At 30.0% G+C, this 15,941-nt stretch overlaps 2 protein-coding genes across 3 annotated transcripts in view; both read left to right on the plus strand.

Moving 5' to 3' along the window:
- LOC107443243 (alkylglycerol monooxygenase) overlaps positions 1-10,327 on the plus strand; it is a 37,895-nt gene extending 27,568 nt beyond the window's left edge. Inside the window, exons 7-11 of one of the 2 annotated variants that reach the window (XM_071178623.1) lie at positions 930-1,081; positions 2,618-2,752; positions 3,167-3,319; positions 5,572-5,654; positions 7,648-10,327. In XM_071178623.1, coding sequence (XP_071034724.1) covers positions 930-1,081; positions 2,618-2,752; positions 3,167-3,319; positions 5,572-5,654; positions 7,648-7,852 — 728 coding nt within the window. In that variant the 3' untranslated portion in view covers positions 7,853-10,327. The remainder of the gene's footprint in view (positions 1-929; positions 1,082-2,617; positions 2,753-3,166; positions 3,320-5,571; positions 5,655-7,647) is intronic. The other variant, XM_071178624.1, reaches the window with a different exon arrangement.
- Positions 10,328-12,256: 1,929 nt separating this feature from the next.
- On the plus strand, positions 12,257-15,469 carry LOC122273503 (uncharacterized). Its single transcript, XM_043057563.2, has one exon. It carries the CDS (start codon positions 12,257-12,259, stop codon positions 15,467-15,469), a length of 3,213 nt encoding a protein of 1,070 aa, XP_042913497.2.
- Positions 15,470-15,941: the final 472 nt, after the last annotated feature.

A 15,941-nucleotide genomic window follows, 5' to 3' on the forward strand; every position in this document is an offset into this window, starting at 1 on the left:
CAGGTGAATTTGGGGTCCAAGACATGACTTGAAAGTCACTGGAATGTTCCTCAAACCAATCCATGACGATTCCACCTTTATGACATGGTGCATTATCCTGTTGGTAAACACCATCCCCCGCAGGAAAAACTGTTGCCATGAATGGGGGAACTTGGTCTGCAACTATGTTCAAGTAGCTTACAGACGTCAAGGATTGTTCTATGAGGATTATGGGTCCTAATGTGCCCCATAAAAGCATTGTTCCTGGGCGAGAAACCATGAATACCTGGGCGAGCCCATTGTTATAGATGGAGGGTGGTCATAATCTAATGGCTCTTAGGTGCATTGTTAACAAGTAATTTATTACTGCTTATTGCGTCGTCGATATGGTTATTACCTTTATTCTTAAGTTTAATTTCCTTCAAGTACGTTTGATTATTTTTCAGACCCTGCTATCTTTTCATTTCGTTACGATTAGCACTTTAGTAAAATGTGCTTACATAAAAATTTTAATAATAATATATTTTCTAAACAAAATAATCTTCTTCATTGATATTTAAGAAAAAAGACTTTTATGAGATCAATAGGGGGAAAATGGTTTATGGCCCTCGAAGTTGATTCTGAGAAAAAAAAATTATTTGCTCACGGACAGGAACTGTTTATTCACATCAAGGCCCCATCTTCACTGTGTAATAACTCTCTACGGGTACCGATATTCCATGTTAATGATTTTCAAAAATTTAGTCATTCTTAAAATGCAACTGATTACAATCCAATAGTCATTTTCTTAAAAAAAAATGTACATAAGATGTTGACCCTTTTGATCTTCAATAATGAATGAGAAGCAACCACAAGGAGCAGAGCCACCTATTTTTATGCAAAAAAAGTCAATATCTATATAGAAATGCATAAAATATATGAATGGGAATAAAAAAGGGAATTTTTTTTAGGTCGTAACAGACGTTATATAGATAAAAACTTTGGCGGATTTCTTATCATATGGGATCGCATATTTGGAACTTTTGAAGCAGAAGATCTTGAAGAAAAACCACTGTATGGTTGCACTACACAAACAAAATCATTTAATCCGTTGATTATACAGGCATGTATACATTTTTCGTTTTTGTTTGTTTGAATATTAGTTTTTCCATATGTGCTTGTTGGAAAAGTATAGTTTTAATAAAATTATTAAACTAGACATAATTTGTTACTTGAATAATTCTAAAATAATTATATTATCCACGATGCTGATTTGACTTAACGCATCAAAAAGTTTAATTTCGAAATAATCTAATTAGTTTTATGAAATAAACATTTTGAATATTGAATATGGTAAGATAACAATTTGTTTAATTGTTAACCAAAACAGTCAAACTACCATAAAAAAGTTGATATTCAAACTGTTAGACATGAAAAAAAAAGGTTTATTGATTGTTTTTTTAAAAATCTAATACGGCTTAACAATCAGAATTGTAACCGCGTCAACTAGGTCTATCTTGTTCCATTGTCATTTTGTTCCACACAGCTAGATATATATTGTGACTGAGAGGGATAATCTGTTAATCTCATGACCACCCTAGGAGGGTTTCGAATTCCAGCGTTAACACCATGAAATTTCTTCCATTCCTTCAATACATGAAAAGTTTCCAGTGTCCTTCACTTTTCAATCGGGGTTTCAAGACTACTAGAATGCGAAATTGTCATTCACGAATGAATGGCGCAACAACCACGAAGCTCCAATGTCCACTAAGTTTTATTTCTATGGCTTAATAACTATGCTAGTTGTAAATGCTTACAAAACCGTATAGTTTAGCATTCACGTTTTTTAAAACCGTAACAGTTTTAAACGGTTTCAAAACCGTAAAAGTAAAAAAAAAAATTCTAACCTTAAGCTTTATGATTAATCGAAGGAACAGACTTCTGCCTATTAGTTTAAAGTAATTTCAGAATGAATACTCTAACAGTGTACCATGCTTCGAAAGCCAATCCTTTACAAAACTATACGGTGAAACGGATTACTCTGCTGAAAGTACCAATCACAATTAAGATTGATTATTCTTACAGGATGTATTTGATCATCACCTCACTCAATCATGTCAAGTCCCTAGACCCATTTTTCGGAGCTCTGTCTTCTAATGGCCAAGATAGAAATGCCAAGTAAATTTGACCCTCAGCAGATGATGTGAACCACACCTTAGCTGGTACCCCTCCCTCCAAACTATCTTATCACAGCCAAAGCGATGACTTTTAGCCACAATATTTTTAACGTGCACCTTGCAGCCTATACTCACCGACTTAGTCAACTGGATGATTCGAACTTACGACCCTAAGCTTTCACTCGATGAATAACACTATTTAAGTAAGTTCAATTTTCAGATTACCATGCGCACAGAATAAAGACCCAGATCTAAAGTATCATTTACCCTAGGATGACACTTTAACACTGCTGGACAAAAGCTCATAGATTAAAGTGGACACTATAGAAAATATTATAAACTGGACACAATAAACTTAATTCTTTGCCTTGATACCATTCTCTTTCACTTTTGGAAATTGATATTGCTTTTGTTTCTTCTAATTCAATTTTAATTTAGTTATTTTTCAATTGAATTTAATAGTTTTAATTCTCTATTTTCAGACACAACATTTTATACGGATATGGAAGAGATTTTGTGAGTATGAAAAATGGAGTGATAAATTATCCGCTGTATTCAAAGGACCAGGTTGGACACCAGGGTCTCCGTGGACCGGAAACATAGAAGATGTACCGCATGTATGCTTCTAATGATACATTTTGAGAATTCATTTGTTACAAATAAAAAGCAATTCTCACACTGTTAAAAATACTCATTAATTCTAAGCTATAATATTGCTTAAAATTACTGTAAGTTTAATAGATATTGTTTTTAACATTTAATATCACTTTTAAATATGGTGAGATATTAATTCTAATATTGTATTAACCCGAGCTATCATTTATGCCAGGCATTTAATTTTATGATAGTTATTTGTATAACTGTATGATAGTTATTTGTCTAAGAAAAACAGGTGAATTAGAAACTGATGCATATCTAAAAAAAAGAGGCATATGGAATTTATTTTAAGCCATGATGATACTAAAATTAATTTTTCAGTGTTGATTCAGATTCTTTTTAATAATATTCGCAAAATTTTGTTCTTATTGCAGCCAGCTCCTCATTTTGAATTGTATAATCCAAATATGTCAATATTCAGGAAATTATACTCCATGGCACATTTTCTTATTTTGATCATTACCTATCAACTACTTACTTGGAACATGACAGTAAGTATGCAAAAAATATATTCTAGAAAGTCTCTGGTATGTATTATTTTCTCTTGGTATGTATTATTTTTATTGCAATATTGCAAACTTTTGAAAGAGTAAACATTACAAATATTAAATACCTAAACGAATTGTAATAACATTTTACATAATGTAGACAATAATTCTCTGGCATGTATTATTTTTATTGCAATATTGCAAACTTTTGAAAGAGTAAACATTACAAATATTAAATATCTAAACGAATTGTGATTATATAGTCGAACCTCTATTTCACGAATTTTTCGATACCTCGAGGAAGAAAAAATTCTCTTCAAATTTCCTATACACTTGATTTCACGATTTTTTTTCTAATCCTTCGATAACTTGAATTTTTTTCTCCATAAATAGTGTAGATTTTTTTTCTGAAAATAAAAAAAATATTCAAAAAAAAAAATTAAGAGTAGAAAACCAATTCTCATAATGATAAACTTTTTTAAAAAAATGGACAGTGGCAGTGGCATGGAATGATGTGTCTCTCTCTACGATAATGAATGGCTTCAAGAAGGCTGTATTCATTAAAGATCACGAAAGTAGTCAAACAATCAATATCGTTAATTTATGCTGAAAACTACACCGAAAATGATTGGGACAGATTGACCGGACTCATGAAACTTGATGACTTGGAATTTCATAACTTTGTAAACGGAGATGATGCAGTAACAGTGTGTGGTCAGTGGCATGACCATGATATCATCGCTCAAACGAAAGCTTCTTGTGAACTATCAGAAGAAGAGGATGAGGAAATCGAATATTTACCACCCAATGTTACTAACAAACAAGCACTTTCTGCAGTGGACACTGTAAGGAAATTTATTTGAGAGGCAGCCAAATATGTCAGAGGAGACATTTAAAGCTATAGTCCACTTAGAAAGTGTTACAGACAAACTTCCTTACACATCTCTAAAGCAAACAACAATTAAATCTTTTTTTAAATGAAAGTGTAAAAAAAGTTTTTAGAATACATATGGAATAGTGAATAAGGTATGTAAAGAGCATTTTTCTTTATTCTACCATCAATAACATGCGATTTTCGATAATTCGAATTTTCGGTATCTCGAATTTTTTCTCCTCTCCCTTCAAGTTCGAGATATCGAGGCTTGACTGTATAAGTATATGAAAATAATAACATTTTACATAATGTAGGCAATAATTCTCTGGTATGTATTATTTTTATTGTAATATTACGAACTTTTAAATGAGTAAACATTACAAATATTAAATATCTAAACGAATTGTGATTACACAAGTATATGAAAATACTAACATTTTGCATAATGTTGGCAATAATTCTCTGATATGTATTATTTTTATTGTAATATTACGAACTTCTAAAAGCGTAAACATTACAAATATTAAATACCTAAACTAATTGTGACTATATAAGTATATGAAAATAATAATATTTCGCATAATGTAGGAAATCTGTAAACCATCAAATATTTTAACAAATATCTGTTTTTAAAGATAGTGTTTTAAGTTATTAAATATTGATATATAACTGTTTACATCTCAAAGATAAGTTCGAAATATATGAAAGCAACCTTTAACTTTAAACCTGGAACATATTGTAATATTCCGTTAAAACAATCTTTTTATGGTAAATAACATATTATTTATGTTGCAATATTTTTTAAGAGTGAGATGCGATTTGTAAAATTTTCAATGAGGGATATCCCATACATTTTACGGAAATTAAATTTTAGCAAAAATTTTAAATTTAGTCGTAAAATGTGATCACAATCAAAAATCTCACAAGACGAATCAACCAGATCACACGATCATTCAGACATTTTAAGATATAACAATATTTTTCAAAAGAATTACTATTATTAATTATTAAAGTGCGCAAAAGAAAAACGAACTACCCTGAATAACTTTTGGTCTAATGATCGGGTCTTTACTTTCTAGGATACAATCTTAAAGGCTTGAGGGAGTGATCTCAAATATGCTAATTAATTAGTATAGACGATATTTTTAATTAAAAATATCAGGCATAAAAACGTATTTTCTCCGAATGGACATACGATTTTTTACATCATTTTAAAGAACGTACTTTTACAAGGCAAAAAACAAAATTGCGGCGAAATCAGTCGATTTCGTCGCAGTTTTGTCGGCGAAATTGACTGATCAGACTAGACTAGATATTTCAGGAACTGATCAGTAGATTTCGATCAGTTCCTGAAAAATCTAGTTTTAAAGATACATCTTCTTGTTAGTGAGACTAATTGCAAAATTTTTTCCCTTAGATCTTACCAAAATCAATTATTAATCCAATTGCATGTTTTATATGCTATACGAGTATATCATTAGGATTTGTGCTTGATAAGAGGCAAGTATTTTAATTTTCTTTCTTATTAATTTTGTTTTATTTAAAAAATGCTATTATTATAATTTGCTTTATTTCGTAATACATAAATTATAAAATGCACAAAAAAACTTTAAGAAAGGTATGTTATTTAACTACGATTACGAAGTTACGAAGTTTACTATCAAAATGTACTTTCTCTGAATAAACATTTTTACTGCAAAGAAGCGGTAACCCATTTTAGACTTGAAACAGGGCACGATTGCTTATCAGATCATTTATGTAACATAAGAATACTTCCCAGTAAAAGCAAAGCATGCCCAATTTGTGACACAGATGTATTAAACTCTGATGACTTCTTGTTGTGCAAGGGACTAGACAGGAACTCCCAGAAAAGTGAGAATGTCACTAAATTGTATTGGGACGCAAGAACTCTCATGAATTGTCACTAACTTTACCTTTTTCATGTTAATGTTTAAAATTTTATATTGTTGAAATGTTTATTGATTTAAATGTTTATTGTTCTTCTTTGTTCACTTTACCTAAATTGTTGAATTGTTTCTTTGCTATTTTTCTGCTCCTTTGTGATGAAGTGAGGTGTCAAATTTTCTGGATTGAAATCCTTATAAAACCATATAAAACACACATTTTTACTGCTTTTGCGTATTATATATCTGAATACTATACGTATTTGCATGCTATGTATTGTCACTATACATCTGGCACTGTCACTACACACCTAATTGGTATTGTCACTATACACTTAATTGGTATTGTCACTGTACACCTAATTGCACGAACAAATCTTCTTTGCAATTATTTAGAAAGCTTGTCAAAAATTTTTCATGAGGGAAACAATTTCTTATAATATACTGTTCTTTTCATTCAAATGATGTTAAGAGTTGAGGGTCGTGAGTTCGAACCTCGCTGCCGACTAAACAAGCGACGTGCATACGTAACAAGGTGTGCATTTATTTTGTCGACTCTGGAAGTCCTCTCGTTGATTGTAGTAGGAGAGTTTCATTTGAGTTTATTTTAAAACCGAGTTGAACAGCCAACCCAATTTTTAGGCTTACGACTACTAATGTTCAACTCCCTTGCCTTCTAATTTTGAACCAATCCCGAAGACAAGGCTACTCTTGGATCAAGTTGGTGCAAGCCGGATGCGGATTCGTATCTACCAGCAATCGCGAGGATTCGAACCCAGTTCACCTCATTGAAAGGCAAACGCTCTATCCCCTGAGCCATCGCGGCTCTAGTAAGGGAGTTTGGAAAGAGTGGTGCCAGTTCTGCACACATCATCTGACAGAGGACAAAATTACGCGATATTTCTGTCATGGTAACTAAACAAATAGAGCCCTAAAAAATTGGCCTAGGTGTTTGGAGATATGTGGTTGGCTGATGTGTGCAATGATATTAGTTCATTGCATTAGTTTTATAAGTTTAAAAAAAGCAAAAATTATCCTTAAAAATAGATACCGTATGAAATTTTTAATTATTTCTCTACAGTTTTTGAAAGTACATTTATATAGCCATTTTATCAGTATTTAATAGACTTCCAATTAATTGAATAACATCTAATTAAGTGAATTTTCTTTTCCGTCATTACTGTAAATTAGCGCTTAAATCTGATCTACATAAAAGTTTTATTTTAAAAAATTTATATTTTAGACGTAATCTGGTGAATTGTAAAGCAGTTTTTTCTTGTAATTTAAGATGAAAACCTGTGGAATTTTTTACATATTTTTGTCTTTTCAGAGGTGAAATAAATTTTATTACATAATTTAAGCAATGTGAAATAAATGTTAATAACACTTGTTGATGCTTATGCATGTATGAATATTATTGTGATAACTTTTGGGCAATACTCTTTACTTCCTTTAATAACTTTACTTTTTCCTATATTATGACACCTTTTATTTACAATATAAATTACTAAATTCTACGCATTTTACTACATTAAGTTATTTCTTTTATTCATAACTGTTCCTTTTACATTATATTTCTTTTTTTACAGTCGGTATGGACCACCTTTTGAGTTCCTGAGATGCGTCATTTATTTTCTAGTAGATAGGATAATATACCCGGAAATCAGAAATTATAGATTGGCCATGCTATTTTTGTATCTCAGTAGAGCATGGTTTTCAGCAACGTTAGCAATGTGGGCTAGTTGGTACTTGGTTCGTAGCTTGCGTAAAATAAACAAAGAAAAGAATTCGTGACAAGTTAAAATTTGATGGATTTTAAAAGCTACAACTAAAAATATTATGTAACAAAAGGGATAATCTGATACTTTCGAAGAGCATGACTATGCAATTTAGGAGATTGGAAAAGAGTTCTTAACGTGGTTTATGGAAGCTCTTTCGCCGAGGAAGATAAAAAAAAGCTACAGTTTGAGTGTGGACTTGAAGAAAAGATATATAATTTTAAACTATCTATGTCATTTTGCTGACTAACTGAATTTTAATCTATCTCTATCATTTCATTTTATGACAAAACCTTCGAAAGATAGCCGAATTAAATAGATAACCCTTTATAAATGTTTTACTTAAAAAATTCATTTATTCTGTTTTTAGTGGTATTTAAAAGTTCATCGACTTGCTAAATATGTTACCATTTCTATTTAAATTATATTTGAAATTGAAATATTTAATATTTTATCTGCATCTATAGTTAAGTGTAACAAATTATTATTATTATTTATTAGCATAAAGCATTTAGATTATTATTCTCAGTTTCAAATCAGTTTTTCTCCTATTCGATGTGTCAATTACTAGTGTATCTCGAAAGCATAATGTTGTTTATATTGTTGAAAATTACATGAAATAATCGAAATTTGTAACATGTATTTTCGTAATTAAAAAATAAATAAAACGTAGAAAGCAAATGAGCATCGGTTAAGAAAAAATGCATGTTTCAATTGAAGAACATAGCAATTCATCCATCGGAGGAAAACTATTATTGTCGAATTAATAATGTTTTTAATTTCAAAAGAAAAGATAAAAAAGTTGCCCAAAATTCTTTGCATCTTATAATTGTTAAACAAAGTGATGCCTAAAAGCAATTTAGAATTTTTTTTTATTTCGATTAAGTCTCAAAACAATTAACATTCTTCATGATATAAATCTTTTTTATTTATTAGTAAGATGTTAGATATTTTTGAAATGATCCATATTCTCTGTCATGTCCACTATTTTTTTCTCTAAATCTTGAAATAATTAAATAGTTTAAATCTTTTTTTATTATTTTATCCCAAAACGCTTGAATTTAGAATTGATATTTGTAAACAAATTATCAGCAGAGAAAATTTCAATAACTCTAAAAGGAAAAATTATTTTTTTCAAAATTTGAAACAAATTTTTGACTTACTTTTTATTTCATCGTTTTTATGTCATTATTTTATTCATCAAAACAATACTGAATTATAGGAAAAAGAAGCTGTGGCATGTAAATAATTAAACATAAAATGTTTTTGTTGTTATTCCAATAAAAAAGTCATCATAATAATTGAATTAAGGAGATTTCTTTAAATATTTCCAAAAAATAGGCATCATTGTTGATGAAGAAATTGTCACATGTAAATAATTGAACATAAAATACTTTTATTCTCACTCCTATAAAAGTTATGATAATAACAGAATTAAATAGGCTTTTATTAAATATTTAGAAGAAAATTAAATATATATTTTTAAGAAAGAAGCTGTCACACGTAAATAATTAACTAATTTCCATTCCTATAAAAATCATGACAACAATAGATTTAAATAAGGTTTTTTAAAATAGTCAACAAAAAAAAGTTAGATACCATTGTTGAAATAGAAACTGTCTTTTGTAAATATTTAAAAATAAAATAATTTTTTTATCCTCCCTAAAAATGATGATAACAGTGAATTTTGTTTAAATATTCACAAAGAATTATATATCATTGTGTAAGAAAAAGAACTTTTTTCCAATCTGAACTGTTATCTGTGCAGTTATCTAATCTGTGCAGTTATTTATTTTATTTTACTCCCTTTTATTATTGACTTTATTTACCATTGTAGAATGTTCCAGTGCTATGGAGATTTACTAATGCCGTTTATGAAATTAATGTATTATGTATTGTATTCGACCTGTAACTCTTGAAAGGGAGATGAGGAAAACTATCCGTATTAATATTTTACATCAACTAAATAACTTTTAGATTATTTTTGATGTAAAATACATTTTTTTTATATATTATTGCAACAGATTGTCATTACATAAATAACGAATATGTTTCTCCTCTATATATGTTTGACTTTTTTTTCCTTTTGTAACTATACGTCTTCTAACCTTTTAGTTGTTGTTGAATTCATTTGTTTATGAAATATAAATAAGGAAATGTTTGTTTAATTCCTAATTTAGTGTCAAAACTTTTTTGAATTTATAATGAATGAATATTTTCAAAAATGTATGTGTAGTTCCTGAAATCTTTGATAACTCTGTCAATGAATCGTAATTTTGTAAATTTTTTATTCTTTTCAAAGAAATGAATATTGTCTCAGAGATAAGTTGTACATTTGTTTTATTAAAGAGACAATTTGTTTTATTTTTGTATGTATTAAAGACAATTTGTTTTCTTCAAAAAAATAATAATTGAATGAAAAAATTATTTTATTATTGAGAAATTATAATGAACAAATATATTTCTAAGAATAAATGGTGTACTTCCTGTATTTTTATTGCTTTATCAATTACACAGCATGCACCAAACAGACATTAATCTTTTGAGTAAAAACAAACGCTTGATAAAGTTAAAGATATTAACTTTACAGTCCAACATATCTCTAGAATTTATACAGATATTCTTATTTCAAAGCTCTTAGTGATGAAGTAAAAATGATATAATTGAGCTAAGTTTAGTTAAAGTAGAAAATAGTTATTTAAAAAGCGAAATTTAAAAAATAAACTTTTAATTATGATAAGCCTTTTTCATGTTGAAATATGTAAAACCAGGAAAATGCTAATTTTTTGCAAAAACTTTCTAGAAACATTAAGATTCAACGAATTCATCAACGATCCTTTATTAATTTTTGTATTTCATACATTTGTATTTTAGGCATTTGTATTGCACATTTGTTTTCAATTGATTTTATGCCATTATATGCAAACTTATATAATATTATTTACATAATTATTAATCAAATAAATTTCTAATTTTATTTAGTTTAAAAATTGGCTTATTTTTCGCTTATTTTCTTACTAAAACCAATTTACATTTCAAGTCCTACACAGTTCACAGTTTAAATAGAAATAAAATGAAGTTAAATAAAAGCTTCATGTTTCAAAAATGTTTGATCAACTATATTAGTACAAAAACATGTTTTAGATATGTAAGCTGGGGGAAATGCAGGAAGCGATATTTTCAAATATTTTTAACAAATTCCATTTTGACAAAAATTATATATACTTTTTTTTTCCAAAGAATTTTATTGCTAGAACGTTAATTTAAATATTATTTGTTTATTATTGGTATATAATACAAAAAAAAGAAAAGTCTAACACAAGTGTCGATGCATTTTTATTAACCAGAAAATCATATGGTAGAATCCAGTTTTTCCACATTAATATCCATATAATTTCCGTACAATTTTGTCACCAGGATAAAATTAATAAGGGTCATGAAGGTATCGTTTTCCTATAAAATATTTCAGTATCTCTGATTTGAAGGCATTGACCTATAATATTCATTTTTCTTATTCTACTCTTGTATTATTACATGTATGATTTTGATTGCTTTCTAGCTTGAAACTGGAAGAGTTCTTTCTTTATCATTATCTAGTTCTGTAATATTACCTTATTACGCAACATTTCGAAACAAACTTATGTAAACTGTCTAAAACTTACTACTAGCCGTTTTACAATTATTATTTTCTTGGATTAAATTAGATTGATATACTATTATAAAAAGATTCATTAAATGACTAAGATATCCAATCAGCTTCATGTACAATGTCATGCATACGCAAATTGTATTTAGTATATCAGCTTATTTGGTAAATAAAAATATTAAAGTATGGTTGTGCACTTACCAAATTTGTAATAACTATGTACCTTTACTTTTAAATGTTGTTTTATAAAATGATTACTAAGCAAAATTATTCATGTTCACTTACAGTTCTTAACAGAACTCTCATGAAAATTTTTGGTTGTGGAAAGTGAGGGCACAAGCAAACAGAATTCGTTATTGTATAGAATTAAGTAGCGTTGATCATAAATGTAAATATAAATTTCAAGTGTTAAGTCAAAATAAGATTTGTTCTGATATTAAACAAATTCCATATGGGCCATGGATTAGAGAGTTAAATAATTTGAATATTCGCTTAAGTGACTTAGAACGGAAAAGATACTCTGTTGAGAAAGAAATAAAATTACTAATCGGAGCAGATATTGCGAGTAAAATACTGACAGGAAAAATAATAAATTTAAGTTCAGGCCTGTTGTGTATAGAAACGAAGCTCGGAAATTGCTTATTAGGCAGTTATTTATGCGATACGCCTACAACTACGAATGAAGCTTCTCTTTTTATTTCTTCTCTGCTTATCAATGAAAGAGAAATCGCAGATTTATGGCGCCTTGATTTATTGGGTATCTCCGATCCTACGATGAGTCAGAATAAATGCGAATTAGAAAAAGAAACTCTTAAACATTTTGAAGAGACAATTAAAGTCAATTCTATGGGAAGATATGAAATCGCGTTACCTTGGATTACGGATAGTTCGCTTTTAACCAGTAATAAAAATATTGCACTTAAGAATGCGAAAAATTCCAAAAAGAAATTAATGGACTCAGGAAATTTTAATGCTTATTGTGAGGTCTTCGAAAATTGGTTATCTCTGGGAATTATTGAAATTGTGACGGATAATAAATTGGAAAATGTTCATTTTTTGCCTCATAGGCCAGTGGTTAAAGAAAATTCAAGTACTAAAATAAGACCTGTATTTAATGCTAGTGCTCGAATTGCAGGTAAACCGTCATTAAATGATTGTTTGGCCACGGGACCAAATTTAATCGAAATAATTCCATCGATTCTCAATAAATTTCGTAAGAATAAAATCGGTGTGACCTCAGATATTGAGAAAGCCTTTTGTATGATATCTATTCACCCGAAAGACACCGATTTTTTAAGGTTTTTTTGGTATGATAAAAACAATTCGGATAAATTGATAGAGTATAAACACAAAAGACTAGTGTTTGGTTTAACCACTTCACCCTTTTGTTTAGCCTTTACGTTACGATATCATTTAAATAGAGTTTCAGATCATTTAAGTCATACTGCTGAAATTCTTAAGAATTCCTTTTACGTTGATAATTGTGTGACTAGTTTAAGTTCAGAAACCGAAACTCGAAATTTTATTTTGGAATCGCAAGCGATAATGGCACAGGGTCTTTTTAATTTACGAGATTGGCAGACCAATGCATCTGATTTGAATAATAATTCTGATAAGAAAGATGTGTCCGTGTTAGGTCTCAATTGGAATACGGAAAGTGATACGTTATCTTGTAAAATTGAACCTGTTGATTATTCTGAACAATTAATTACGAAAAGATTTGTATTAGCAATGGCTCATAGGGTATTTGATATTATTGGATATACAGCTCCTGTTATGTTGTTACCTAAGATAATTTTGCAGGAGACTTGGAATTTAAAATTAAGTTGGAATGATGAAATTCCAGATAATTTGGCAAAGAGATTTAAACTCTGGCTCTCTCAGTTACATTTATTAGAGGACATTAAGATTCCTAGATGGCTAGAATATGAACCATCTAATGTTGTATTTAGCTTACACTTATTTTGCGACGCCAGTAAATTAGCTTACGGATTTTGTATATTTTTAAGAATTGTTGTTAATGATATTGTTAAAATTCATTTGGTCAATGCTAAAAGCAGAGTAGCTCCTCTAAAGCCACTTACTATTCCTAGGCTGGAACTACTAGCCTGTTGTATAGGAGCTAGATCGCTGTCATCCATACTTAAAGATCTTGCTCTCAGTGAAGTTCAAATTTATTGTTGGACTGATTCGACCACAGCTCTGAGTTGGATTAAGCGTAATTTAAATTGGGGATTATTTGTATATAATCGCGTTAAAGAAATTCGCTCGGAAACTTCTCTCACCATGTGGCGCCACTTGCCAGGTAGCTCGAACCCTGCCGATCTTGCATCACGTGGCTGCACTGCTGAACAGTTAATTCAACGTCGTTGGTGGGAGGGACCGATTTGGCTCTACGATAAGGAAGAAAATTGGCCTAAATCGGAAGAAAACCCAAATGAAGAATTGGTTAATTCAGAGCTACGTAAAACGGTAATAATTGCTTTAAATACGGATGATAGTGATCAATATTGGTATTGTAAATATTTTTCATCATATAAGAAAACTTTAAGGATGATAGCATGGATATATAGATTCTTTTATAACTGTAAACATAAAGATAAAAATTTGTCTAAGGTTTTAAGTGTAGATGAACTTTGTAAAGCTGAAATTTCTCTGATGTTATTAATTCAAAAGGATGGTTTTAAAGATGTAAATGATAATAAACTTAAGCAATTAAGACCATTTGTTGACCAAAATGGTGTTATAAGAGCTAAAACCAACCTTGATTATCGTGATGATACATCAGATTTCATCCATCCTATTATTTTACCTAATAATCATCCTGTAGTAAAATTGTTAATTTTAAGTTATCATGTTGATTATTTACATGCTGGTATTTCTCTTTTGATGTCTCACTTAAGAGAAAAATATTGGATTTTGAAAAGTCGAAAGACTATTCGTAATTGTATTAAGCATTGTGTGAAATGTCAAAGATTTAAAGTTAAAAGATGTGAAGTTATGCCAGGAATTTTACCTAGTGATCGAGTAAATGATGCCGCAGTATTTGAGATAATAGGGGTTGACCTAGCAGGTCCACTGTACCTTAAAGATAAAAGAAAAGCATACATAGTTCTTTATACGTGTGCAGTGTATCGTGCAGTACACTTAGAATTAGTAACCCTTTTGACGACCGAAGCATATTTTCAGTCCTTAAGACGATTTATTGCGCGACGAGGCAGACCCTCAGTTATATATTCCGATAATGGAACAAATTTCGTCGGCGCAGAAAAAGCTCTTCGTTTAATAGATTGGGATAAATTGAGCTCAAAGGTTGCAGAACAAAAAATACGCTTTAAGTTCAATCCTCCTTCAGCAAGTTGGTGGGGGGGTTGGTGGGAGCGCTTAATCCAGATGGTGAAACAAATCTTACGTAAAATATTAGGACGCGCTACGCTCAACTATGAGGAGTTACTCACTCTCCTTTGTGATTGTGAAAGAATAATAAATACGAGGCCCCTCACTTACGTATCCGAAGACGTGGCCGATATTTCACCATTAACTCCCGAAATGTTCTTGCACGAGATACCTTCCTCAGGTGTAGTAGATATTGATCAGGTAGATAAGAAAAATTTAAGTAAACGAGCTAAATATCTCCAAAAAATAAGAGAATTACTTAGAGCTAGATTTAGGACTGAATATTTAGGGCAATTACGCCAACAATCGTTAAGAGATTATAAGGATAAACCGTTAAAAGTCGGGGAAATAGTTTTAGTCGAAGATATTAATAAGAAGCGGACATTTTGGAATTTAGCTAAGGTATTAAAGGTAATTCCTGGCAGAGATGGTCACACAAGAGTAGCCCTTGTAAAGACAGAAAATTCAGAAATTTTAAGGCCAGTTCAAAGACTGTTTAGATTAGAGCTGGAAAATGAGTATGTTGATGTAACAGGAAAATCATTGAAAATAAGTAGCAGTGGAAGAATTGTTAAACCTACTGTTCAGTAATATTTTGCAAACTGTATGATTCATTATGCTTTGTTTATGTTAAGTATTTTGTATGATTGTTTATTGATGTGTTTTTCTTTCATTTATATCGAAATTTTATAGGTCTAAAAATTAGAAGTTTGTTGAGTATAATTACAGGTATTCTACTCAAGGTGGGAGGAAATATGGTAAGTTAAAATCCGAAGTGAAACTTTTAGAAATACGAACTGAAACTTAAATGTTAGCGCATGCGCGCATCTATTGGATAACCTCCCCCAAATACTTCTATATTAGTTGGCTTTTACTTACGAGATCTGGATGTAAGATGTTATGTTTGTCTGCTTGTTAATTGTATACCATTGTTGATGTTGTTTTGCTGAATAAAATATGTTATCAAATAGTGCTGGTATTATCCTCGACCTTCTAAACAGTGACATCTGCCAATTTTAGTTATTTCACTTCTTTTAGGGCATAATTGAGAAATAAACCCCTA

Source organism: Parasteatoda tepidariorum, chromosome 3, assembly GCF_043381705.1.
Source record: "Parasteatoda tepidariorum isolate YZ-2023 chromosome 3, CAS_Ptep_4.0, whole genome shotgun sequence".
Taxonomy (NCBI): Eukaryota; Metazoa; Arthropoda; class Arachnida; order Araneae; family Theridiidae; genus Parasteatoda; species Parasteatoda tepidariorum.

Coding starts and splice junctions, on each gene's coding strand:
- LOC122273503 (XM_043057563.2), top strand. CDS start 12,257: ATGAGTCAGAATAAATGCGAATTAGAAAAAGAAACTCTTAAACATTTT.